The following is a 25,968-nucleotide window of genomic DNA, read 5'->3' as shown; positions in this document are numbered from 1 at the left end:
CAAATTAGCTAGCGATCAAGCAATTGCAAAGATTTTTTTGTTTCTTCTTTCGGCCTACATTTTCGCTAATTTTTTATATTAAATTTGAAGCTCAAATTATCATATCTAGATAAATAATAAAATACCCAAAATTTTACATACATCGAACATGGATACTTTAAGGTAAAACGACCTGTCCAAAGTCCAAAGTTAATGCAAAAGATTAGAATTTAACTATTCATCATATCGACAATCATACCCTTTTTTTTACATCCCCATTATTCACTTCTACTATGATTTTTTTTAGTTGAAAATATTCTATATAACGAGAAAAAGACTATTCCTTTTTGTGTTTGAAATTCCAGCCTGCAAATAAAAGCATTCTCCTACAATCCTCCCCCCATTCCCACTAGGAAGCACCCACAAGCAGTAGGACAAGGACAAATCATGCTGAAGCAAAACAACATATTATATCACAAATATATTTTTACCCGGGGCTCCTTTTCCAAATAACAGGCTTATATCATTGTAGAATCTTCACCTGGACCATATATTTTGACTCACTAGCATTCACCTGAGTAGTCACCTTTTTCTTTTGGTGGCTGATCTGTCGTCTCCCAAAATTCTGATGATCGTTTCGTGGTCAGTGGTCGAAGATAGAGATTTAAGTCAAAAGACCAGAATGGGCCAACTTTTAGGTAGCGACAAGCGACAAAGGAAGCTGAGGCTCTCCCCTCAGTATTCTTCCCAAGGGATATCATCCATAATCATGTTATGTTCCCGTTGCAATCACTTCATGTCCTCATTTCAGCACAAAATGGTGTTGAGAAATAAGAGTAAAGGCTTATCTTATAAAATCTTAATAATTCATTTATTTTACCATAGATTCAGAATTTTTTTACATAAGAAGTTACAATTTGAGACAAAAAAAATTACAAGAATTAAAATTTAAAACTTAAGTTTGTTAGATATAATATTTTAAAAGTGACTATGTGAATTAATTCAGCTAAACTTTATGTTTAAATTCACGATTTTTTCGTTAATATTAATATTGTTTGCCCTATAAATCAATTATGTGACATGATTTAATTTATTTTATTAATAAAATAATATTATCTAATTTATTATCAACATATAAAATTTATATATAATACATTAAATATAAAACCTAATCCTATAAAGCAATACAAAAAAGAAAATGAAAACAACAAGCAAAATCTAAATTTAATAATATAAAATACGATATAATAATATGATATAAATATAATATAAATATATAAATTACCATATATAACAAAATTTAGGCAATTAGACAACGGTGAGAGCTGTATTATTTTTGTTACCTTCAGTCACTACAAAATAATACTGAGAATGTGAGTTGAAATTGGTGTCAGAAGAAAAATCCAACCCTGTAAGGACACATGAAACCTCACATCGTAAATTGGTATGTCTCTGACTCTGATCTGACGACCATAGGGAAGATATAGCAAGCAGGAACCCATACACGTGTACCTTATACTGACTGTTCGATCATCTTCCATAAATTTCAGATCAAAAGATTTGATTCCTTGTATTAAATGCCCGCGGACAAGTGTCAATTGGCAAAAGCTGGCGATGCATCCTGTTTTATCAATATTTTATGTTTTATTGGGTTTTTAGAAAATGAAATATACAATATTATGGAAACAATGAGTTCATACTAAAGCATGTGTTTGGATGGTTTCAAACTTTCAATAAAATATCGGAGGAGATGAGTGAATTTGGCTGATCTTTTTTTTTATACTTGCTTTACAAACCAAATGAAGATTTCAAGGACCCCATTTGTTATGAGTTGATGGTCAAAAGCACTTCTTTAGTGGATAGCCAGATTCATTGATCTTGTAGGAAGAAGAAATAATTGAAAATGTTAGGGGTTTGCAGGGGATTGTTCATGTGAGATAACCCCATTACAAAGTACCAACCAATTGATAAACTGACTATTTTGCCAGGCAAACTACCTATTAGTTTAGAAATGAACTCGTAACGAAAATTTTCCAACTTCAATGTTTCACACACTCAATTGTAACTCTCGGACTGCATGTCACTTTCCCTTGCCCATTGCCATCTCTTCTTGGGAAGGTTGCTTATTTTTTCTATGGAGTTTGCTTGAGATTTGGTCTAGAAAAGGGAATATTGCTTTTGGGTTGCATATGCTTTAAGGGATGAGTAGTGAGCATCACTCCTTTGCTTTTTTTTTTTTTTTTTTTTAACTTTTTCTCCATGTTCTGACCATTTTTTCCTCTTTTCAGAATGAAAGTCACTTTTAACTAAGAAGATGGGAAGTCATAATATGCCCAACAAGCCCATGGGTCCATATTTTTCTTCATCTGCGTGGGTCCATAGGACCATCAACCCTAACCTTCTTGGTTAGGGGTCCACTTCTTAGGGTCACAGCCCAAAAACCCAAGTTAATTTTTCTCCCAAACTGAAGTTTACAATGAAGATATTTTCAACGTTGGTGTCTCTAAATTCACTGTTGGTTTCTTGGTTCAGTAGCATATGTACAAATTGTACTGCTAGCTTTAGGAATTTTCACCTACGCAATGGGTTAAAACAGAGAAAGAAATAATTTTGAACACTGTTAGTTGTATGCAATAATTACGAGGGCATGGTCCTAAAAATTACAAAAAAAAAAAAAATGCCCTTAAACCCCAACTCCCTCATTTGGGTACACCAATAATTATATATGTTCCGTTCAGCAGCTCCGAATCACCAAATGGTTAAATCCTTGAACTGGTTTGCTGATCATTTCATTTGTCGTCTAACGCAATGTACAAAGGGAACAAAGCAAATTAGAAAAACATCCAATTTGAGTTATGAGAATAAGAACCTGTGGAAAGCCTTCAAAATGCCTAAACGACAAATTAAATTCTGTCAAATTAGGCCCTCTATGATTGAAATTCTAACATCCCATTAAGCTTTTGCTCCAAATAGTTACAGCTGCCCATTATGGAGGGCAGGTATTTGTCATAGCACAACTCCACAAGTTATACCAGATCATCTATATGAATCTCCTTCTCTTGTTTCTCACATGCATGAGATGTGAACTGTGAAGTGATTTGCTGAAAAAAATTATATAAACCTACCAGTGTGAGAAAGATATGATGCTATCAGATAAGTTTCTGACACTTTTAGGACTTCTAATCTGGCCCCGGTGGACCATTAGGTCCAGTTCTAGATTCAACAAAGTGAGACTTACTCTTGGTTTCAGATTGCGGGAAAAGGACTGGTGAGAGCTATATATTGTTGTTTATTTCCCATAGGAAGGCAATGAAAAGCAATATCCTAGAAAACTTCAAATATAAATGTAGAAAAGAAACAGATCCTAAGACGTGAACAACTTTGATGTAATTTTGAGTCAAAGAACAATGAATAACTAGCAAGACCAAGCCAGTATATTTACCATTTAATGATGTTTTAATTGACAGGATTGACATATATGGAGGGATTAATTAATCCCAGAAAAACACACAAGTTACAATACGGACCGTATTGGGGTGGCCATCAATGCCATCACACCGCATAAGAAAACCATTAATTAATAACAGCTCTTACAAGAAAACAAAAAAAAAAAAGAAAGGAGCTACAACTTACAAATTCCAATCTCTAATTTACACACTTACAAAGTATCTTATTTTTGTTAATCTTTTTGGAAGGAGAATCCCTAATTCAAGCTTTGTGAGGGCATTGATAGCACTTAGTGAACAAACCAAATGTATCAATTTGTTGTATGAAATTAAGCATGCTTGCCCATCCTCCAAACCCAAATCCCACGATCAAAACCCAAACCACTACAAAGATGTTCATGGAGTATGTGCCAGCCCAGCCTCCTAGGAATGATGGTGGTCTCTCCACTGCATTCTGCAAAAAAAAAAAAAAAAAAAAAGCGAACATCAGTTATTACTAAAACTTAAAAAAGTCAAATAAAGGCTGCTCATTTGAGGGTAATGATGATGGGAATTAAAGAATAAAGATGGCTGACCTCTCGGGCTGCTGCAGGTGCAAAAGTAATCATGTGTGCCAATGAAGGAATTATGTAAACAGTGAAGCTGACAAGGAGAGATCCAACAGTGGAGTTGATGGGGCCAAAGAAAGGGAAGACAATTGCCAGGAACCAGATTGGAATCACCACAGGGAGTCTAGCCAGTGCCCTCCTGCACACACTCTTTGTTTCATGCACCCCAATGAATTTCTCCCACACAAAGTATAGAGGAGTGCAGGCAAATCCAAATGTAATAAACTGGAACAATATTTATGCAAATGATTTTAGTCCGAACCCCAACTTTATTCATTCAAAAATAATTGACTTGACTCAATTGGAATTTAATTTCACACTTATTTACAAAAATAATAATAATAATAATAAATTCAGAATTGAACTAATGACCTGATGAATAAGCATGAGAATAACAGCAGTATCTCGGAATCCAGTCCTTGGAAGCAATGATAAAGCATTGGAATGGGTAAGAAGCAAATCTCCAAAAGCCCAGTAAACAGCAGAAGCTGACGGTAAAGTAAGGGTTAACACATAAAGTGTTGCTATCAAGTATATCATCTTGAACTTTTGTGGCTTCCACATTGCATGCATAATCTCCCTACAAATTAAAAATATTTAACAATGATGATCAAAACCCAAGTTCATTTAAAATCTCCCAGTTTCTTTACTGCAATCAATTAAAATCCAAGGAGTTTAATTTCCATGAACTCTCATATATACAGGTTACTGATCTGAACACGTACCTAATTTGTCAAGGAAGCAATAAATTGTGTGCTCAATATGTTCATGAATTCTAGTATGAATTTGGAGTACAACCAAAAATTTTATGTACAAAAACTATAGATTAAAGTATTGAATCCTCACACCGTGACAGCATGTCCACCAAAGGTGTAGAGAATGTTGGTGGCTCCAGTGAAGTAGAGAACCATCTTGGTTGGTCCTGAGTGCTTCACTCCCTCAATCTTATTACCATGTAAAAACAAAGAGAAATCTGTGAGGGAAAGAATAAAACATGACAGATAACAATCATTTTTTTAAATAAAAATTGAAAGGTGTTATGTCATGTACCTGTCCATGGATAAGGGAAGCAATTGTCAGGTACCATGCAGTGTAAGAAGTCATCATGAGGCCTAGAAATGACCAAATTCTGTAGTTATGGAATGAAGGAATAAACACGGTTGTTGCACAGCAGGCGCCAAAAATGTACGTCCAAGTTCTCTTGTCAAGGTTGTCATTTATATAGTAGATGTTGCTGTACACATTAATGCAATTGATCAGAACAAAATGGATAAATCACCCATGAAAACATCCAAATGGAAAGAAAACATTTGCATTAATAATGAATTATTATGACTCCTAGTTTATCATACTTCCACACATTAATTTTTACCTTGCACAGGCAATTAACTGAATCACTGACCCAAAGAGCAGAAAAGTGCAGTTGAAAAGAAGCCCTACGTTTCTCCAATGTTTCCCCAACAACCCATCAAGAACTTCAAACCACTGCAAAGCAGCAGGAAATTAAAGCAAGGAAATTGACAAAAAAGAAAAAGAACCCAAAAAAAGTAACTCTTTATCTATTAAAACACTTTCAGTATGAAAAAAAAGGTAAAAAATTGGTAGGTCTTTGTTGTCTTTTTAATTACCTGAATTACATGATTCCTGAAATCAACCTTTTCTCTTTCCTTCCTCGTTCTGTACTCAACATAAAGCACACTTATAAGGTATGCTGTCCAGCTTCCCATCAAGCCATAGAATAGTTGAAACAAAATCCCAGATAACATTCCCAGTTGTGAGAATGAATATGGCAGTGTAAGTAGCACTTGAGCAACCTACAATTTCATAACAAGAAAGCAAGTAAGCATATGAACTCTTTTTCCATGCCAAAATGTAAAAGAAAAGGTTTGTGACAAAGTGCCTGGTTAGAAGCACAGCTGAACCATGCATCATAAACTGAACCACCATGCCAAAAAATCTTTGATAATTTGCTCTTTGCAGACATGGAATCCCCTTCTTCTCTTTCCATTTCTACATAGTTTCCTGCTACAACAGTTTCAACCTTCTCAGAAGCCATGTTCCTGTGTGACTGTAAGCCTCAGGAGCAATGTTGGGACAGTAATGGAGTAATTTAGAGTCTATTTTTATAGATAAACAAAGTGCTGCTTTTTCCCTATTTACATACTCTTTTCTTTCATCTTTAAAAAAACATATACAGTAAAAAATTTTGTTCAGCAATAATTGAGTCACCCTGGTGGGGACCTAGCTAGTTCACCCGTTGAGAAATGTGATTGAATAGTATACTGGTGCATGTAGACACAACTCTGAAGAACACATGCTCTTTCCAATGTTGGTTCTAGCTTTAGCTGTCATTGGTTGGTGATGTATCAATGTCACCCACTGGTGACAAGCTCATGTCACTGTTTTTGCTCTTTTGGGCCTGACAGGAAGGTGACGGGTCCTGGCTCTCATGCATTGCACGAGCGGGGGGGCCCACTATGGGGCCCTTTTTCATTACAAAGAAACCATTCAAATATTGATTGATATTGATATCGGTATTAAAATAACGAGAAAAAAGATATATTTTATTTAGTCATGAAGGATTGAAGAAAGGGGATACCCAAAAAGAAAAATTTGTGTATTTGAGTATGAATGTTAGGGAGGAGATGTGGGGGTTGGCTAAAGATGGGGTGAATGATTACATTGAGGCGAGCTTTGGTGCTAAACATGATTAGTACCACACGTGTGCCAACTGGCTTTATTAAAATGATTTTCATCAACTTATCCCCTTTTCTTTTGTGTGGTCTTTGTTTTTTTTTTTTTTTGGTTTAAATTACCAAGGTTGGAGGGGCTGATTAGATGACAATATTGATTATTAGGTCATTTCTCCCTTCTTAACTTGGTGCTTTTTCTCTTTGGCCCGTTTGATTAGGTATTTCAATAATGATTAGACCTACTCAAAGAGATTATTCATTTAAACTCAAAATTTTATTTAAGTTTTAAAAAAGTTTGGATAAAAAAATAAAATTTGTTAATCGGATTTGAATATAATTTTTGAATATAATTTTTAAGTCTATTTAAATTTTTGGTCAAATTTTTTATAAAAGAATTAAAATCCAAGCTTGACCCAATCCAACCTAAATAAATTATATATGATTAAAATATTATAATTATATAAATATATTTTTTTTAAAAGATTTTTTTAAAATTTTTATTATATAAATTAAATTTAATGGATAAATTTGTTAATTTTTTTTAATTTAAGTCGAATTTGAAAAAAATTTGAAACTCAAAAATTTGGTGAGATTAAGCTTGAGCAAATATATTAGTTATTAATATCAAATATAAAACTTGAACCTGATTCTATCCGACCTATAAACACCTCTAACCATAATCTTGAAATGCTTTCAAATTTAATAGGTGATATTTGATCATTTTGAAATTCAAATTTTAGTATTTATAAAATTTTTTTATTTTCAAATTATGATCTCCAAATTTCATCCCTTGTTAATTTTTTATTTTTTTATACATAAAAAATTCTAACCTAAAAATAAAATAAATAATTATAAATATTAAAATTTAAACTTTAAATTTATTATATAATATTTTTTAAAAAAATAATTATGTAAATTAATTAAATTAAATTCTAAACTCTATGCTTCCCTAATTTTGCTACGGAGAAGACAGTAGAAAAAGGGCTTAGCCTATAGTTTGCGTCAAGGGTTTTATATATATATATATATATATATATATATATTCATATTCTTGTGAATGCTTCAAGGTCATAAATACGTAGGAGAAGTCAAAGTAAAACATTCTGATAATTGAGTATGTCATAGTACATACATCATCACCCACTCAAAAATTGGGAAATGTTTTATTTTTCGATATTTTAAGACTGTCACACTCGAACAGACACATTAATTATTTCAAATTTCTTAAATATTTATATTTTGTTCCTTAATCGTACCCAGCTCGGACCATTAAATTCGGACACGATGGCATTCTCCATTTTGCTTAAAGCTAACATGAGAATGATAACTAAGAGCCTTTTAAAGTAACTCATATTTTGGACCTGTCAAAGTTACGTGTATCAAACTACTTATGAAGCATGCAATGTAAAATTGGCAAGATGACACAGTCAGATGAAGGCATTGAAACGAAAATAATATGTTTAAAATTTTAATAAATATTGTATATAAATTTATTAAAAAATAAAAAAATATTTTATATTTGATAAATTAACATAATTATAACATAATTTTTTTTATATATTTGAGAAAAAATAAATACGAACTACACGATATCGATAAAGTTTATTAATTGCAATATTCTTGTTTCCTCGTTTGACCTTTCAGCAAACTTTTCACCAATTTATTCCAAAATTAATCTTTCAATTTCAATTGTCCCCTACTTTAATGCACGGCAAACATGTTCTTGTTAGGCTGTTAGATCACGCTTTCACATTGCAAACAAGTTAGGCAAAGGTAATTAGACAGCTAGAAAATGATAGTTGTAATGATTTTGACTGCCTTTAATCAAACAGGTTTCACAATTAAAACAAAATCAACACTTTCACAATGAACAATATAATTGGGCTTTGTTTTTTATCCATCATCATCTCCAAACCACCCGTAGCTTTCTCCAGGATACTCAATATCTCTAAAACACAAGATGGAATATCTCCCAACACTATTACAAATGGTTCCAGTCAAGAAATTCAAAAGTTATTGCACTCGACTTGTTAATTTCCCTGAAGCCTTTTCAGCACAAATCCTATATATCTAACATACTCCCTGAAACTATTATATTATTAAATTTCACCTTGACAAATAAAATATCATTTAAGGCATGGTGATGGATTTTTTTTTTGTTTTTGTTTTTGTAATACAGACAGAATTATTTTAGATTTTGTCTGAATTTAATTTTTTTCATCAAATAATCTCATAAACATTCTGTCACATCAATATGATGTATTTACGATTTTGCTTTAAAATTATTTCTCATAAGAATTGAACCCTGATTGTTAATTAAAATAAAATCGACCACTGAACCTTTTATAAAGTGTGATTCCAATTTCTAAATTATATATGTATCAAATGAAAGGCATGGATGATTTAAAAAAAAAAAAATCTAAAAGCGGTAACGAAAATTGAAAAAATTCTTATAGCTTACCAACTGCACATATATCTTGACCCACTTCACAAGTGAAAGAATATGAGAGCAAGATGCCGCTCTTTGTGGGAAAAAAAAATGGGGGGACCAAACAGCTGCCTAAAACTCAAAAGCTTATTTTGAAATACCCCACTTTGACTTGCAGAGCAGTACTATGGATCAGTGATACATCAATTTTTATTTTTTCAAAGTTTCCAATATGATCATCTGATGATTTTGGTTATGTTTGGATGCGGGGAAAATTATGTGCAAGAACTTAAATTATACAGGATGTGGACAATTAAACCGGTATTGTTCCTCTCGTCGGCAAACATCATAATCTTTTATATAAGAATTAAGAAATATGTTTTTCTTTTTCTAATTCAATAGAAGAATTGCTTGTAATTGTGCAACTAGAAAGTTTACATGTAATTGTACTCTTTATTTTCGTTTCACTTCCATTCTAAATTATTTTATTTTGGTTTATAATTTTCTAAAGTGGTTTCATTTTGATTTTTTTTAATACGATTAAAGGTATTACTCAGATTTTATTTAGATCTAATTTTCTCTTTGAACGATTTTAAAAATGCACTTTATCATATTAATTTAATGCATCTAAAATTTTACATCTTTTATTACATTTGTTCGATAAATTTTAAAACAATTTTCTAGGTAACATGGTAAGAGAATGTCCACAACATGCCACAAATTACAACATGGACAATATATGAATCCTGTATTAACAAAATTATCTTAAGGAAGGATCAAAATAGAACTATTTTAAAAAGTTAAAATCCAAATGAAACAATTCAAAAGTTGAGAATTAAAATAGAACCAAAATAAAAACGTTATGGATCATGAACGAAATTTACTCATGAAAATACCTTATAAATAAGTTGAAGTTACATTTCCTACTTGATCTTTTGTTTTTAGTAGGAGAATTCCATCAAATTGCAGTTGTCGGATTAAATATTAAATATGCTCATATAACCTATGATTTTTCCGTCAAATTATTGATAAAAAGGGTATTAATCCTTTCAACTATAGTCTATAAATTTGGTTATGGAATAATTAATTTGATAATTAAAAAGATTAAAATAAAAAAAACCCCAAAAAGGAGATTGTTGGAAGCATTTAGTGGTCCAAAGGTAACTGAATCTTTTCTTTTTATTAGAAACTACTAGTAAACAGTTAGAATCATTTTTAATATCTAAATCGACCTAACATGTTCAAAACCATATCGATTTGGTCACGTCATTTTTACCCCCTAAGTGTTCCCTATTTCTTACTTATTAATATGGACATACAAGTATTATTATTCATCTCATATTATTCTAAAGTTTCTATTTTTCTGTTCTTGTGACATCTTTTATAACGATCTTTGATTTGCATTTTGAAGTGCAAATATAACAAACACTTTTTGCCTTTTATTTCTCATTGCTCTTTTTTTTTTTTTTTTATGATTTCAGATTTGTCCCCGGTTCTAAACTTGACACAAACATAGATCTAAGAAATTATCAATCCTAAAATTTCTATACAAATTAAAGCTCTTTACCTAATCAAACAAAATCATGCTAAGGTTTTCATGACAATCTCTCCTGTCTTCCTTTTACCATCTACTGTGAAATAAAACCCTATTCTCAATTGAATTATGATGCATCCTGCATGCAACTAGGTACTTGAATTAAAACCCATCAACCATTTTTTTTTTTTGGCTTTAGGATCAATCATAGGCTATATAACTTGTTTGTCATCAATCATGGCCCATCTAACATGGATGGGCTCTGGCGAGATTATAGCTTGGCCATGCCAAGGTTTGGCAACAGCCATCAGCTCTCCATGTTTTCTGGCCTCTTCTCTTTTCTCCGAAAAGTTAAAGCAGGTCAGTACTGTGTTTTGGAAAACTACACTGAGTTTCATAGCTTAATGATTTCTCCAAACTCCAAAGCAGATTGGTATCATCTTCATTTGGTCCTCAGAGTACTAAAGCTACTGCTTAATGGACCCAGAAGAACCATCACTCCAGCTGAAATGTTTCACAACATAATAAAAAGGAAATGTTTATTTATAAACAAGAAAAAGAAATGTTCAGAATATAAAAGGCTTATAACTTTATGAATTTTCTAAAATTTAATTTTTATTTTAATTCAAACAAATTTATAATATTTCTCTCGTTTTTGTCTTAAAATTTATTTTTATTTCTTATTTATGATATTTCTGAATGCAGGCCTCCATCGCCTAGGTTGATCCAAAACTTTAGATTTGGATTCTGTGCCAATCAGCCTAGGAAGATTGGTAGCCCCAGTTGGACTTTAACTATGAGCAACGTCAAGAAATAAAATAAAATAAAATAAAGAATAGCAGGCTCATTGGCCATTAGTGATCCAATAATTTTTAACTTTTAAGTTCAGCCCCTTTACCATTTCATTTTCAAGCATGAAAAAAAATGTTGGCGCATCTCAATGGGTTCCTCAAATGTGCTGACCGGCAATTTTAAATTTCAGAGATTAATATTTAAATTTTGATAATTTTATATATTAATAAACAAATTTCTCAAACATCACAACACAGAAGTTGTCATTGCCCATTGGCAGATCTAAAAACTTTGTTAATGATCAATAATTTTAAGTTTTTTTATACTTATTTAAACTTTAGGTATGTAAAAGTAATGCAAGTGAGTAGATAAATTAGTAAAAATACAATCCTTTTTGCAGTAATTTGCAAATAATCGTTCTGGTCAAAGCCAGAATATCACAATAGCTAAGTGGATGAAGAAAAGCAAAGGCAACTTGACAACAATAGCCGACCCTCATATTTATAATAAGAATATAGCAAGTAGAAACAGAGTTTTCTTGACATGTAATCTTCCATTGGACACTGTTGACATGAAATCTATGCATGGGAAATAAGAAGTGATGCATTGATCAGTTGAAAACTCTCTCTGATTTATGTTTTTATTCATCTTTCTTTTCAAGGGTATTCCAAAATTATGTTCTTTTTCTTTTTAAGATCTAAAACTCTTATTTTTTATATTTAAAATTAACTTTTATGATTTTTTTTTATTTTTTAACATTAAAAATCATATTAAATATATTAAAATCAACTTTTTCTTTTAAACTTTCGTGAAAGTTCATACAGTCCTAAAATGTTTTTAGGACAAGGGTGTACCATTTTCCTTTTCTAAGTACTATGTGATTATGCTGATGTGGCAGATTCTGTCGGTCCAAGGTGGCATAGAAAGTGAAACCCATAAAAGAAAATTGGAACCTGAATAAACTTGCAGGAATCGATTAGGAAAAGAATCATGTAGCCTCTGGGGAAAAGCTTTCCTGGAATGGCTAATGCCTTCGATTTTTAACTCTTCCTACCCTCCCTCTGCACGTATTCTTCACCCCCTCCCCCCTTTTGCTTTAAATTATGTCTACTGCAAATTTTTCAAAAGACTCGGTACATAGAGAAAGAAGCAGAGAGGGAAAGAGAGGAGAGGCACTAACAGATGGATTTGCTTTCACCTCTTCTATTGATAATGCTAATGCTTTCATCAGGTAATGACTCGGTACATTCTCCATCTCTTTTTTTTTTTTTTTGACAGAAACCAACAACATGAATAGAATTATTTTTTTTATTCTTGGACTTCGCAGGGCCAAAAATGCATGAATGTGCTAGAATCTTCACCATAATAAACAATTGCAAGGAAACTGTCTGGCCTGGAATTACCCCTGGTGACAACTTTAATGGTGGAGGTTTTGAATTAAAATCACGCCAATCTATTGTCTTTCAAGCCCCGGTAGGCTGGAGTGGCCGCATATGGGGTCGAACCGGTTGCAAGTTCGACAAAAATGGAAATGGTCCATGCCAGACAGGAGACTGTGACAACACCCTTAAGTGTAACGGCGGAGGCAAAACCCCAGCATCCCTTTCTGAATTTACTCTTGCTACTCTTGATTTTTACGATGTTAGCCTTGTTGATGGGTTCAATTTGCCACTATCTGTAACACCAGTAAATGGTAAGGGAAACTGCTCCATGGCTTCATGTGATTCAGACCTGAGAAAAATTTGTCCTTCCGAACTGGCTTTCAAGGCCAATGGGAAGGTTGTAGCTTGCCGAAGCGCTTGCGATGTATTCAACACCGATGAATACTGCTGCAAAGGGATATATGGGAACCCTGCGGTTTGTCAGCCTACATATTATTCCAAGAAGTTCAAGTCTGCATGTCCTACTGCATACAGTTATGCATATGATGATCCTACCAGTATTTTTACTTGTTCTGCAGCAGATTATGTTATCACCTTCTGCTCAGTCAGGTTGGTATGTTTTAGTACTTGCATAAAATACAGGTTAACTCGGGATTTAAATTCTACACCTACTAGATATCATCTCTTAAGATGGTGGCTCCATAAACCAACTAAACTAAACTCTGGGTTCGTATCAAAGAAGTTTTGCTGCTACATAATAGCAAATTTAAGTTCAAGAGCAATCATTCAGAGCTGCCGTATACTAAAACTAAAGAAGCCCATCAAGGAAATGCCTATCCCAATCAACAACCCTTTCCAAAGCTATTTTCACGTGTATTTTACTTTCGCATTTTTACATTTTCTTCTGACATACTTGGAGTGGAGTATTAGTAGCTAATCTCCCTTTGATTAAACAGTTTATGAATTATAAATTTGTTGTTTATGATTTCAGGAAACAACCAGTATGCACTTACCATGATCGCAAGCTTGTCTGCAGCAACAAAGCAAATAGCTTAAACCCATTGCTAGGGAGATGGTGGTCTGCTATGCTTGCACTGCTATTAATGGCTAACCTGTGGATCATTTTATAAGAAAAACCCGTCTTCGTTTTGAGAAACAGTGCTATGATTTTCTTTTTCTCTAACATGGTTGTAAATGTAATTCATTCTTTAATTTTTCTTCTGCTTGAGAAACAAAATGAAATTTCTGCAATTGTTAATTCTGGCGTAATTAAATCCTATTCTTTTCTTTTCAAAATTTTTTCTATTTTGGAAATTGATCCAAAAATCAAAATTTTTAAATTTGAACAAGTGAGTTGCAAACATAGTAACCTTCAATGAATAATTTAGCAGTGCTTAATCCATAATCTGGTAAAGACAATGTCATATAGATCTGTTTATGGGTTGGGTAGCTGGTCAAATTTACGGGTCTGGTTAGACATTGAATCAGATTTTAATAAGATTTTTCAAGTTCAAACTTGATCTAATTCTAAATATTTTTATGAATAAAAAGTATTTTTATTTAATTTTAAAATATGTTTCATTATAAAATATTAAAATACTCGGATCTGGGCAAGTTGGATCCGAGTGTGATATTTCGAAATGCCAATAAAATTGGGTTTGGTCCGACCATCTAGGGTCATGGTCCAAAAGAGTGATAAAAGTGGAGCATACATTGGGAGGCTAAAGACCATTAAACCCAATCCATTTCCAATCTTTTTTTTTAATGATATTTTACTTTTTTTATTAATTCAGATAAAATTTTAATATAAATAAAAAAAAATTAATTCGAAATCAAACACTTAATAAAAGCCAGAAGCTAGGGGAAATGATATTTCATTTTTATTATGGAACAAATTGCCTCATAAACACGCGAGATTAAAAAAAAAAACAAAAACAAAAATTTATTCCACCAAAAGAAAGAAAAAAAAACAAAAACTATATAATCGGATCTCTCTCTAGTCGAAACAACTTCAGAAATCTGAAAAAAAAAAGGGGAGAAATGGCGAGTGGTGGAAAAGTGTCTTTCAAGGTCACTCTTACCTCCGATCCAAAGCTCCCTTTCAAAGTGTGAGTTATTTATGTAAAAAATTCCTTTTTCTCCGTTTTTGTTCGAGTGTTTGATTTAATTTTCTCAAATTTTGGTTATTAATCTCGATTTTTTGTATAATTCTCGAAATTGCAGGTTTAGCGTTCCTGAAGCGGCCCCTTTTACAGCTGTGTTGAAATTCGCAGCCGAGGAATTCAAAGTCCCTCCCCAAACCAGCGCTATCATCACCAACGGTAAATCAATTCTTTCGTCCTACATCTTCTTTTTTTTTTTTTTTTTGTTTCTATTTAAGTATTAATTTAATTGATTTTTTATTCTATTCTTTTTGCATGTGATTTTCAGTTAATTAATTATATACTGTATTTGTTTAAAAAAGTATTTGGGAATTAGATGTAGAAACTGGCTTATATTGGCTGATTTGCCTCTTTTTCTGAAGGAAAAAATATTTTGAAAATAATAGGTGAATTAGGCAGAATCATTGTAGTAATTTAAGGTCATTATATCATATGATGAAAATTACGTGTTCAAAATAATTGTTTGAGTTTTATGATTTGATAGAATTGGACGTACCTTTCTAGAAAGGAAAAAAAAATCATTTTGTCTTGAAAATTTTCAAGGGAAATTTGTTTATAAACTTTCGATGAGGTTGTTTCAAGTTTTTTTGTTTCTTGGGCCAATATTTTTTTTTCGTTTTTTGGTGCATGTCCTAGTTTTGCGACTAGGCATTTGTTAGTATTTGCTTGTTAGCCGTTACAAACATTTTGTTAATTGCATGAGAAATTCATGGTCTATGGTTAAAGGTTATGCATTTTTTTTCAACGTTCAATCTTTTTTATTCCTAGATGCAGTTAGATAGGCAATTTAGGGGGCTATTTCTTATTGATTTATGACGTGAGGGAGTTGTATAGAGGTGCTTGTTTCCATCTTTAATATGTACTTTTAGATTGTGTATATATGGTAGTTCTTTTAGATCAGTAAAAGTATCCAGCTGGCTGATATAATGAAAAAGATAACGTATGGTCAGTAGAAAACCATTAAAAACTTCTGGATAAAGTTCTCCATGTTTGAAATGGAGCCTTCTCTTTTCGTTGAACTTTGGATCTGTTAGTCAATAGTTGGCCTTCTCCTTCTGAAATTCCAACTAAGGGGCAGTACTCATGATAATTTATGGAATCTGGTTCACACAAGGATCTAGTGACTTTTTCAGCTCATCAGAATGAATCTGGAATCAATTATATACTCTAAATGATATATAAAGAGAGAGTCTGAGTTGGTCATCTCCAAGTTTGTAGAGACCAACTCAGTTTTGAAGTTACAAAATAATAATAATAATAAAGCAAAACAAAACAAGAAAAGTTACATCATGTTTGGATGTATTAGTCATTTAGTTCATATTTGAATTTGTTATTTATATTCAACTTTCACATCTTCTTTTTTACTTTTAAAGCAAACAAAAATTAAATTGTGGAACTCTAAGTAACGTCTCTTAATTTTTTTTTTCTTTACTTTTAACTATTATTTTCATAAAGAATGTATGTGAGCATACAAGAGGCTAGTTGATAACAACCTAAATAACATTAAAAATGAAATCAATTGTTGTGAAATATAAATTATGCTATGGTTAAACTTTTATAATAAGCCTTGGCTCCCTCATTTCTATCATTTGTTTCTTTAATAAGCCTAGTTGCAATCTACAATGTTAAATATGAATTTATATATAATTGCGATCAAATGGGCATGTCAAATTTATGATGTTAGATATCTAAATATTTTCATCCTAAAATATATATTAGTTTTTATTTCAATCTATCGTTTATTGAATTATATGTTCTTTCTCAATACAGATGGCGTGGGAATCAATCCTCAGCAAAGTGCAGGTATGCTGACAATTACTCTTTGTTAACTAGTTTTATTGTTTTAGAGCTTTATTTTTTTGCTTTTGTTTATCCAGTCTCATGGAATTTTACCTTTTCCTTTAACTTTTGCACTTGAAATAAGCATCTGCATTTTTATTTTTGGAGAATCCAATGTATAACAGTAGTTTAGGATCTGCTGAAGAGAATTAAGGGTAGACTGGCATTCCTCTTCAAGACTGCAAGTTATTTACTGTTATTTCAGACTTTCAGAAAGCTTCGTAATGTGAATTTTTGTCATGTCCTTGTTTTTCCTCTGTCTTCATCATGTCTTGCCTTTATGATGGATGAATAGTAAGTATGCTCAGTAATGTCAAAACCTATAATGTAGTTTATTTTAGCATAATGTACCTTTGTTGCTGTTGGGCTTAGTATACCATATCTGATGTCCATCCTCTGTTATTTAGCTAGTCCAATCTTCTCCTATTCTTTAATTACAGCAGGCTGCATTCTTATCAATAACTAGTCAATTTGTAGTTAAGCCAGTAAGTTTGTTGATAAAGGAAAGGAATGGTAATTGTACCTTTGTGGTAACATATGTTGACTTTATGAACTAAATTAAGTTCATTAAAACTTAGGCAATGAGACTCTTCTCCTCGTTCAGTTCATGTACTAACTCGAGAGTGGAATATGTTATTATGTAATTACAACACCGAAAACATTTTGCACATGTAGTTTAAAATTTATGTTTGCCAATATACTTGATTGGCTTTGGCAGGAAATGTCTTCCTCAAACATGGTTCTGAACTTCGCCTGATTCCCCGCGACAGGGTGGGAGCCTTTTGAATGCTGAAAACTTCATTTGTTATCAGATTGAGAAGACTAGTTATCACCTGCTTAATTATGGATCCATTTTCTTAGTATGTTTGTACATTTACTCTAAGTTTAGAACAGAGCTGATAACATCTACTTTTAAATTTTGAACTCAAAACTTCAAGATAAAACCTTAAATTTTAGGGTTTAGGTGTCCTTTGAGGGGCTCCATTTGATACAATCTTTTTCTTACATACACAAGCAATAACTAGTTTTATTCCCTAGGATAATTATTGCCTGCCAACCACCACTAAAGATTATAATAACGGTTAAGATGAGATCGAATTTAATTTGATTATTTTAGATAAAAAATAATATTATGAGTTTTTAAAATTTGATTTAAATTCGAATTGATATTATTTTGAAATCGATTTAATTTGCATTGAATTTTATCAATTTGGTTCAATATATTTTATTAATTTTTAAATTTTAATTTTTTAAATATATTATTTTAATAAAATTTTTAATATATTTAAATAGATTTTTATATAAAATAATTATTTTTATTTTAAAAAATTTTAAATATATATAATTTAATAAAATTATATAATTCAATTTAATTTAATTTTTTTATGTTTTGTATCTTAATCTGAATTTAATATATATTTTTTTAATATTTAAATTTGATTCAAATTAAATAAAATAATTAATTCGAATCATATCAAATATTATAATTTTAAATTAATTTTAAAATTGTTTTTTTTATCATCCGTAACTGTCGCAAATAGATGAGTATGAGCTATGAAACTACGAAGAGCAATGTCTAAAAGGCCTAGCTGTGTCGTATATGACCAATGGTCCGCAGCTTTCGTTTCATCTGCCAAAGTATGCTTTTGTCCGCTTCAAATTGACTGTAACCCAATTTAAATTTATCTTTTAAAAAAAAAAAAAAAAAAGAGACCGTAAGAAAGAAATGTAAATCCGAATCCAAGTATAGAAGATGTGCTAGGCCAGGGTGAGGATCCCACTATAGAAAGCCGTAAAGATACGAATGGAGATGCGAGAAAGTTTCATGGGAACTGTTGAAAGGTTGAGTTGAGCCGTTGGGGGTCAGGTCCGGAGGCAACGCAATCGCTGACGGCTGTAGCCGCTCTCTTACTTTAACAGTTTCCATTTTTTAAAACTAGTTTACATCTTAATGCTAAGCACTTAACATCACATTAATAATTAATGATGATGATTATGTATGATTAAGAATTGGGTTTGGATATAGAAGAGGGCTCAAGCTGTGATAATATTATTGCTACTACATTTCTTTTAGTAGGTCATTTAAGGAAACTAAATTAAATTTTACATAAGTTAGATTGTTAATTAATAAAAATCTCATTTTCATGATTTATTGTGAAAAAAATTGTAAGAAACAAGTATTTTATGTTAATATATATTTTTTAAGTCATATCATATAATCATATTATTAAAAAAATTAATTATTTATTACATATCATATGTATAAATTTATTAAAATAAATATTTATTATTTTAATTATCAAATGTAATAATTTAATAAATAATTAACTTTTTTAATAATATGATTATATGATATAATTTAAATTAAAAGAACATATATCAATATAAAGTAATTATCTTATAAAATTATGAATTTATGGATAAATTGATTTGATTTAATTTAACAAGATTTATTTGTATGATTTAATTAAGTAATTTTTATACGAATATCACATTTGATTATAATTATAATTTTTGTATACTTTTAATTTTATAAAAAATTTTAAAATATCTTAAAAATTGAAATTTTGTGGGATATAAGTTGCAACGGCAATAATTAAGTTTGGGCGGAAATTAGAGTAGAGAAATTATTAAAGCATTAAATCAGCTAACTTGAAGCCACGCCAAGCCAACTAAAGCCAAGCATCTGTCACTGTTATCTCACTGGAAAAAAATAATAAAAAAATAAGAAAAAGAAAAGAAAACCTCCTGAAATCACTCCTTAGTCGTGCCAGTTTCAGACTTAGAACTTTAAAATCTCAAAAAAAAAAAAAAAAAGAATCATCTTTGTTTCTTTTCTCTGAGTTTCTCTTTGCATGGCATCTCACATTGCAACTTCCAGGAATCCCAAGACCAATATCAACAACAACAGTGGCAGCAATGGCTACAGTAGCGAGAGCAGTAGCGGTACCAACAGCAACTCTCCAAGTCCACCTCCTTCACCGCTGCAGCCGCGTCTTTCTCCGACTCTATCTCAGTGCCGCCGCCGGCTAAGTTCCAAGACCCACTCCTTCATCCGCCGTGAAAACCCTGGTTCCGGCCTGAACTTCCAGCCGAATCTCCGGTACTTGTTGGTGCTGCCGCTTTTGTACGTTTCCGGCTTGGTCATGTGTGTCGGTCAATTTTCAGGGCTTTTGGGCTACGCTTCTGTTTCTGGATCAGTGTATCGTAGCCATGAGAATTTTCAAACGCTGTGGGATGATATTCGCTTTGATAATTCTTCTGCTCTTCAGGTCTTCTTCTTCTTTGGTTGCTCTCTTATTTTTTTTACTTTTTTTAACCTTTTTCCTTGCCAGTGAATGCTTTGTAACTGTTGCATGTGATGTTTATGATGATGGTGAAGCTGGTTGGTAGATTTGAGATTATAAAGGTTAGATTTTTTAAAGGATCTTAATTTTTATTTGAATGGAGGTTATTTTTAAGTTTTTTTTTTTTTTTTTAACAATTTTGGCTTTAAGTTAAAGTGGGTTTTTTTAATCATAATTATTTTCATTTAAAGGTTCACATTTGAGTTATATGATCACTTGTTTTGTTAGTCTTTATGTGAGTGTTCATTTCTAATTGGTTGCTGACTAGAAATAAGACAAAGTTTATCATAAAGTAATTTGGTTTATGACAAAGCAGAAACTGGAGTTAAATGGAAATTGATCATGAAATGAGAAAAGCAAAGAAGCTTGATGGGAAAAAAGAAAAGACTTTAAGATAATTTGATTTGTAGAGTTTTGACCTCTCTACTTGGAAAATGATGTTGATAATCATTTTTTAGCTAATGCTTAAAATCAAAACCTTCTTTTTATCGTTTCTGCATTTGTACTTTTATTCCTGGCTAGTGTTGGTTTCAACAGAGATATCAAACTGTGCTTTTTAAAAAGAATGGCTCACGATTTTCAGCATAACAAGAAAGTGACTTAGATAGAGCTAATTTGACAGTCTTTTTTTCTCGTATTGAGTATACTTAGAAAGCCCTGCTAGAAAAGGGACATTGTCACTGAAGTAGAAAATAAATGTATCATGTTGTCTTGGTGTTCTCCTTCAGGCTTCAGTCCCTTTAATAGGATCCAAAGATGAGATATTTCTGCAATAAGCTGAGATAATATGCTTCTTCTTTCTGCAGTTGTCCTCTGTGTGGAAATATAAAAGAAGGATGAAAATACAGAAACCTTGTCCAAATTCAACGGCTAGAAATCATTTCTTCATGTACAGAACTAGTATAACAGGTAATTTCTTACTGAGGTGGCTTTTCTCTTAGAGTTCTATGACCCTTCAGTAAGAATTGGTAATATTGGAGTTCATGAGCAGCTGTTGCATGATGATTCCTACATGTTAGGGGTAACTAATAAAGGGTGGGATAGGAGCATAACATTTATTACCTCAATGTTTATATATGTCACTGTTTTCTGTTCATTGAGAAATCTGTCCTTAGACTTCATCCAACCGCACCCTTGCTGATGCTTTATAGTTGTTGTCACTCCATATTTTTTTGACCTGCTAATGCTCGAAAGGAGAGGAAATGGTCTCAGAGTTTTATGATAATTTAATATTTCTTCTGAATTTCAGAGTCTCCTGGTTCTAGCGGTTACTTGATTGTTGATGCTAATGGTGGTCTTAACCAACAACGTTCTGCGGTATGCTATTGTTTATTTTACTAGATTCATACATTTGTCCTTAGCTGTGCTTTTAGTTTTTTTATAAACTTAACTGACATGCTTGATTCTCACTATCTGGCAGCTGAGTACCACATAGGGTTTATGCCATGTGCACAAAAGGCTTATTGTTTCCTATTGCTTATCTGTTTGTCAAAATATTTGTTCTGTCTTGTGCATGTAAATATTGTTGCTTTTTTCTTTAGATATGCAATGCAGTGGCTGTAGCTGGACTCTTAAATGCAATACTAGTTATTCCACAGTTTGAACTCAACAGTGTTTGGAGAGATCCAAGGTATATTGTCATTTACTAATTGTCTCCAAATTTAACTGAAGGGTGTTGAGAAACCCGATGCTTAAAACTCAACTGTTTTGCAGTCAGTTTGGGGATATATATGATGTGGATTACTTCATAGACAACCTTAAAGGTTATGTAAATGTGGTTAGGGAGTTACCTAAAACATTGATGGAAAGATATGATCGCAACATCTCCAATATTCCAAATCTTCGTGTCCAAGCTTGGGCTCCTGTAAATTATTACTTGGGAGTTGTTCATCCCATTTTGAGGGATCAAGGGTATGCGCCATATTGTATATGCTACATCTAATTTTGTGACTGGTAAAACAAATTATTTTTCTCTTATTACAATGAAATATTAATTATATTAGTTAGATGTGAATTGAAGTAAGCAGATTGTTAAATAAAAAAGAAATACTTTTTTTAGTACTTGATAATAATATTTAACCAAAATTATGTTGACTGATTTTTTTGTGATGGTTATATGTTTGATGCAGGGTTATCCGCATTGCACCCTTTGACAATAGATTGACAATGAATGTCCCACCTCATATTCAGTTGCTAAGATGCATAGCCAATTATAAAGCGTTGAAGTTCTCTCTACCTATATCAACTCTGGCTGAGAAACGAGTCAATAGGATGATTGAGAGGAGCTCAACAATTGGGGGAAAATATGTTTCTGTCCACCTCAGGTTTGAGCAGGTATGGTGCTAATCCTTTTTTAATTTTCCTAAATTAAGCAATTCATTTCCCAAAGAAACCTATTGTGGAGATTAATTGTCCCTCTTCCATTTTCAGGATATGGTTGCCTTCTCATGCTGTGCGTATGATGGAGGAGAAGCTGAAAATTTAGAAATGGATTCTTTTAGAGAAAAAGTGTGGAAGGGGAAGTTTAAACGAAAAGATCATGTCATAGCACCTGCTCTCAATCGAGTCGAAGGAAAATGTCCTCTAACCCCTGTGGAGGTACCTAATAAAAGTCGAATCTTTTTGTTTCTTAATCCAACTATAATCTATTTAAATATTTTTTCAATGCTTTTTGGAGATCTGGAAATAAACTATTTAAAGCAAAGCCTATAATGCTATATTTGCAGCCGCAATACAAATTTATGAGCTCTTCACCTTATTCTGTCAGTGTTTTTATCAATTACTTGGTTCGAGGTGCTACAAGGGTGGAACAAAGCCAGTCCTACTTTGAACTTTGAAACTGTATGGAAAACCAAGTGGCCCATGGATGTAAAATAACTCTAAATAGAGCTAAAAGGCAGAATAAAGTCCTATATAGCAATCAGGATTAGGCTTAGGCTTTGCTATGTTGTACCTTCTTCCTACTTTTGTAGGTATAGCTTATGTTTTGGTATTTGGATCTCTCTCCTATATTGACTAGCTGACTTCAGCACCAAGCAGCATTAGACCAGATCTTTCTGGACCATTATCTTTTAAAATAAAATGAATGTTCCAAGTAAGAACGTGCTTGAGTTCCTTGCTGTATTTATTTTTGACTTTCTTAGTTTCTTGAAATGCTGGACACATTAATATGCATTATGCTTATGAAACCATAAAAGAAATCTCTATATCTGGTAGCGCACACCATATTTCGGTAGTAGCTAAAATAACGACTTCTCTAAGTTATCTTTTCTCGGTACAATATGGAATGTTTATTCATATTTCAACTGATCTTTGTATTTCTCTATATTTACTGTATGGCATATGCTTGTCCATTTTTTGCAAATAATAACTCTTTCTGCACGATGTTTTTCCCGTCAGCATAGGTTGGACTGATGCTATGTGGTATGGGATTTGACAACAACACTTCAATTTACTTGGCCTCAGGAAATATTTACCAGGCAGAAAAATATCTAGCTCCTTTGCTAAAGATGTTTCCCCTTCTTTACACCAAGGAGTCTCTTGCTAAACCCAATGAGCTTGCTTCCTTTGAGGTAAATGTTGTGCTACCATTCTTGCCATAGTTCAGATGTGGAGTTTGTTTGAAGGAGGCATAGTGTGGATTTTTTCCCCTGTAAATTAATAAGTTTGCCGCCCAGTTATCATAAGCAATACTGTCATCTATATTCTGACTACTTGGGTGCAACTTGAACAGCAGATTTTCTTTGTTACCAAGAGCTAATGTCTCAACTCTCAACTGAAACAGTAAATTTAGAACATTTAATTACTGGTTCCAGTTCTTCACGCCTTAGCCTGCTCTCTCCTTGGTTAAATCCTTAACCTTTATTTGCTTTTAACCTGTTTTTGCTCTTATTAACAGCACTTGTATTTAGTTAGACCAATTGAGCAAGTTGTTCACGCCTTTTCTAGTTGCTAAAATAACTACACTTAGCATCATATCATTATGTATATGACCTATATTAAGCCTTTAGAATAGAATTTTTTCCTTCAATTAATATAACTTCTAGGTTAGAGACTTAGGAATGACTAATTAATAGCTGGGGACCTAAAATGGAAAATATCTGCTTGTTTACGCTTTACTCTGCCTCTAACTAAATGAAGCAGTTGACTATCGTGCATGCTATCACTAATTCCTTCAGCAACAGTAATTATATGGAGGACTTAGACAATAATGCTGATCTTTCTTTGCATATCAAATTTTCTTTACCAGTGATTTAACAGAATTGAGCAAAGTGTTCTATCCTATTCGATTGCCTACTTTGAATCTATTTAGCTTTTGTGGTTTGCGCCCTGGCTAGTTGACTGTGCAGACATGTCAATTGAATGACCTCCAAAATGACTGATGTCAGAACAAGTTTGATTTATATTAATAAAATATTTTATCCTTTAAGGAAGCAAACCATTACAACATCTGTAATCCTCTCTTTCTCTTTGATAGGGGTATTCTTCAAGGCTGTCAGCTTTGGACTACACAGTAAGCTTGTTTAGTGAGGTGTTTGTGACAACCCAGGATGGAAACTTTCCACATTTTTTGATGGGCCACCGAAGATTCCTTTTTGGTGGACGTGCGAAGACTATTAAGCCTGATAAACGCAAGCTTGTGGTTCTGCTGCAGGACATGGGTATAAGGTATTATCCTCTCAACTTCTGGAGTAACAACACCTTGTTACTGTAACCATGTTGGATTATGGGCAAGAATGATCAAGTTCAAGGATCTTTGACTTGTGCTTTGTAAAGTTCGCATTAAGTAGTGGTAGGTTGAATATATCCTAGGAGAATGGAGTAGTTTTAGGTCTTTATGGTTATTTCTTAGTATCTGTCCAGCCCAACATGTATGTTCTCTTTTCTTTCACGGATGTACAAGTATAAAACATCTCTGTTCTCACTTTGCAGTTGGAAAGCTTTCAAGGATAAGATGGAAGTAATGCTCGCGGAGAGTGATCGTAAGGGGATGATGGTGCCCAGAGTTAAAAAATTCAACAGAAAAACATCCATATATACATATCCTTTGCCAGAATGTGCGTGTCTCCAGCATTCAAATAATTCAACGCTCAAATTAACTGACAGTGCTGATGTTCTCGAATCCTACCACGAGTCTATGAGATAATAAGCAAAGTTCATACTTTAATGGTGTCCATTAAAGTGCAATCATCAACCATATACTTCTAAGTGCATTGTTGTTGCATTTACCATATGTCCATGGTTGTTCTCCACCCTTGTTGTGCTATCTGATCTGCAAAGGCAGATGAGGATTGCAGCTTAAGCAGGCAACATGCAGGTTCTCCAATTTTGATCATGCCAAAAATTCCTAGTCCGACAATGGTGCTTTGGTTTTACATAAAGATGCGAATTTTGTTTTGCTTGCAGTGCGGATGTAAGTAACAAGATGTAGGTTCTTACACGATTCTTTTGTATTTTCATAGTGAGTTTCACCCTTATAGTAGCAGCAGGACAGCTTTCATGCTCTTTTACTATGAAGTTCTGCAAAGTACTGATTCTGTATCTCATGAAATTTTTTGGTACGACAAGAAGACTAGCTGGCGTTGTCTTGGGTGGAAATAAAATTAACCAATTGTGTGGAAACTCTGTTGTCGACTTCTTTCAAATAATAATAATAATAATAATAACAAACGAAGCAATGGATGCTATTTTCAAGGTGCAGATACAAATGCTTAATTTGCGGCTTACACGTGGGATTATCATATTAAAAGATGTGTTC

General features: G+C 32.5%; 4 protein-coding genes across 6 annotated transcripts; 3 read left to right on the top strand and 1 right to left on the bottom strand.

Moving 5' to 3' along the window:
* Window positions 1-3,395: 3,395 nt before the first annotated feature.
* Window positions 3,396-6,129, bottom strand: LOC111301619 (auxin transporter-like protein 3). The gene is made up of 8 exons (XM_022897430.2): window positions 5,934-6,129; window positions 5,662-5,847; window positions 5,406-5,518; window positions 5,084-5,267; window positions 4,880-4,977; window positions 4,406-4,613; window positions 4,001-4,258; window positions 3,396-3,879 (listed from the first exon to the last, which is right to left on the bottom strand). Exons 1-8 carry the CDS (start codon window positions 6,087-6,089, stop codon window positions 3,688-3,690), a joined length of 1,395 nt encoding a protein of 464 aa, XP_022753165.1. The 5' UTR covers window positions 6,090-6,129; the 3' UTR covers window positions 3,396-3,687.
* Window positions 6,130-12,498: 6,369 nt separating this feature from the next.
* On the top strand, window positions 12,499-14,145 carry LOC111301612 (pathogenesis-related thaumatin-like protein 3.5). The gene is made up of 3 exons (XM_022897417.2): window positions 12,499-12,711; window positions 12,808-13,471; window positions 13,854-14,145. The coding sequence occupies exons 1-3, from the start codon at window positions 12,663-12,665 to the stop codon at window positions 13,990-13,992; spliced, it is 852 nt and encodes a 283-aa protein (XP_022753152.2). The 5' UTR covers window positions 12,499-12,662; the 3' UTR covers window positions 13,993-14,145.
* Window positions 14,146-14,733: 588 nt separating this feature from the next.
* On the top strand, window positions 14,734-17,857 carry LOC111297877 (ubiquitin-fold modifier 1). Its single transcript, XM_022892497.2, has 4 exons — window positions 14,734-14,970; window positions 15,086-15,183; window positions 16,795-16,827; window positions 17,582-17,857. Exons 1-4 carry the CDS (start codon window positions 14,903-14,905, stop codon window positions 17,647-17,649), a joined length of 267 nt encoding a protein of 88 aa, XP_022748232.1. The 5' UTR covers window positions 14,734-14,902; the 3' UTR covers window positions 17,650-17,857.
* A 1,756-nt stretch (window positions 17,858-19,613) lies between these two features.
* LOC111297702 (O-fucosyltransferase 10-like) lies at window positions 19,614-25,832 on the top strand. 3 transcript variants are annotated; one of them, XM_022892421.2, is made up of 10 exons: window positions 19,616-20,135; window positions 21,017-21,119; window positions 21,460-21,527; window positions 21,752-21,840; window positions 21,924-22,121; window positions 22,340-22,544; window positions 22,641-22,808; window positions 23,615-23,782; window positions 24,688-24,878; window positions 25,143-25,832. In XM_022892421.2, exons 1-10 carry the CDS (start codon window positions 19,719-19,721, stop codon window positions 25,354-25,356), a joined length of 1,821 nt encoding a protein of 606 aa, XP_022748156.2. In that variant the 5' UTR covers window positions 19,616-19,718; the 3' UTR covers window positions 25,357-25,832. The 3 variants fall into 3 exon arrangements, with proteins under 3 accessions (XP_022748105.2, XP_022748156.2, XP_089614454.1); XM_022892370.2 differs by lacking the exon at window positions 23,615-23,782 and having other exon boundaries at window positions 19,614-20,135; XM_089758328.1 differs by lacking the exon at window positions 21,924-22,121.
* Window positions 25,833-25,968: the final 136 nt, after the last annotated feature.

The sequence above is a fragment of the Durio zibethinus genome, chromosome 3, assembly GCF_047325235.1.
Source record: "Durio zibethinus cultivar Kanyao isolate XHJ-2024 chromosome 3, ASM4732523v1, whole genome shotgun sequence".
NCBI classification, from domain to species: domain Eukaryota; kingdom Viridiplantae; phylum Streptophyta; class Magnoliopsida; order Malvales; family Malvaceae; genus Durio; species Durio zibethinus.
Note: the sequence above shows the minus strand (reverse complement) of the source record. Positions and strands in the feature narration are given on the sequence as shown.

What these genes read in the sequence shown, in the direction of transcription:
- LOC111297702 (XM_022892421.2), top strand. Translation starts at nt 19,719, where the DNA reads ATGGCATCTCACATTGCAACTTCCAGGAATCCCAAGACCAATATCAAC. An exon ending in TTAACCAACAACGTTCTGCG is followed by an intron (nt 21,528 to 21,751) that starts GTATGCTATTGT and finishes TTTTTTCTTTAG; the next exon opens with ATATGCAATGCAGTGGCTGT. An exon ending in AGTGTTTGGAGAGATCCAAG is followed by an intron (nt 21,841 to 21,923) that starts GTATATTGTCAT and finishes ACTGTTTTGCAG; the next exon opens with TCAGTTTGGGGATATATATG.
- LOC111301612 (XM_022897417.2), top strand. Translation starts at nt 12,663, where the DNA reads ATGGATTTGCTTTCACCTCTTCTATTGATAATGCTAATGCTTTCATCA. An exon ending in AATGCTAATGCTTTCATCAG is followed by an intron (nt 12,712 to 12,807) that starts GTAATGACTCGG and finishes TGGACTTCGCAG; the next exon opens with GGCCAAAAATGCATGAATGT. An exon ending in ATCACCTTCTGCTCAGTCAG is followed by an intron (nt 13,472 to 13,853) that starts GTTGGTATGTTT and finishes TTATGATTTCAG; the next exon opens with GAAACAACCAGTATGCACTT.
- LOC111297877 (XM_022892497.2), top strand. Translation starts at nt 14,903, where the DNA reads ATGGCGAGTGGTGGAAAAGTGTCTTTCAAGGTCACTCTTACCTCCGAT. An exon ending in CCAAAGCTCCCTTTCAAAGT is followed by an intron (nt 14,971 to 15,085) that starts GTGAGTTATTTA and finishes TCGAAATTGCAG; the next exon opens with GTTTAGCGTTCCTGAAGCGG. An exon ending in CAATCCTCAGCAAAGTGCAG is followed by an intron (nt 16,828 to 17,581) that starts GTATGCTGACAA and finishes TGGCTTTGGCAG; the next exon opens with GAAATGTCTTCCTCAAACAT.
- LOC111301619 (XM_022897430.2), bottom strand. Translation starts at nt 6,089, where the DNA reads ATGGCTTCTGAGAAGGTTGAAACTGTTGTAGCAGGAAACTATGTAGAA. An exon ending in TCAGGAATCATGTAATTCAG is followed by an intron (nt 5,519 to 5,661) that starts GTAATTAAAAAG and finishes GCTGCTTTGCAG; the next exon opens with TGGTTTGAAGTTCTTGATGG. An exon ending in TTCTCATGCTTATTCATCAG is followed by an intron (nt 4,259 to 4,405) that starts GTCATTAGTTCA and finishes ATATTGTTCCAG; the next exon opens with TTTATTACATTTGGATTTGC.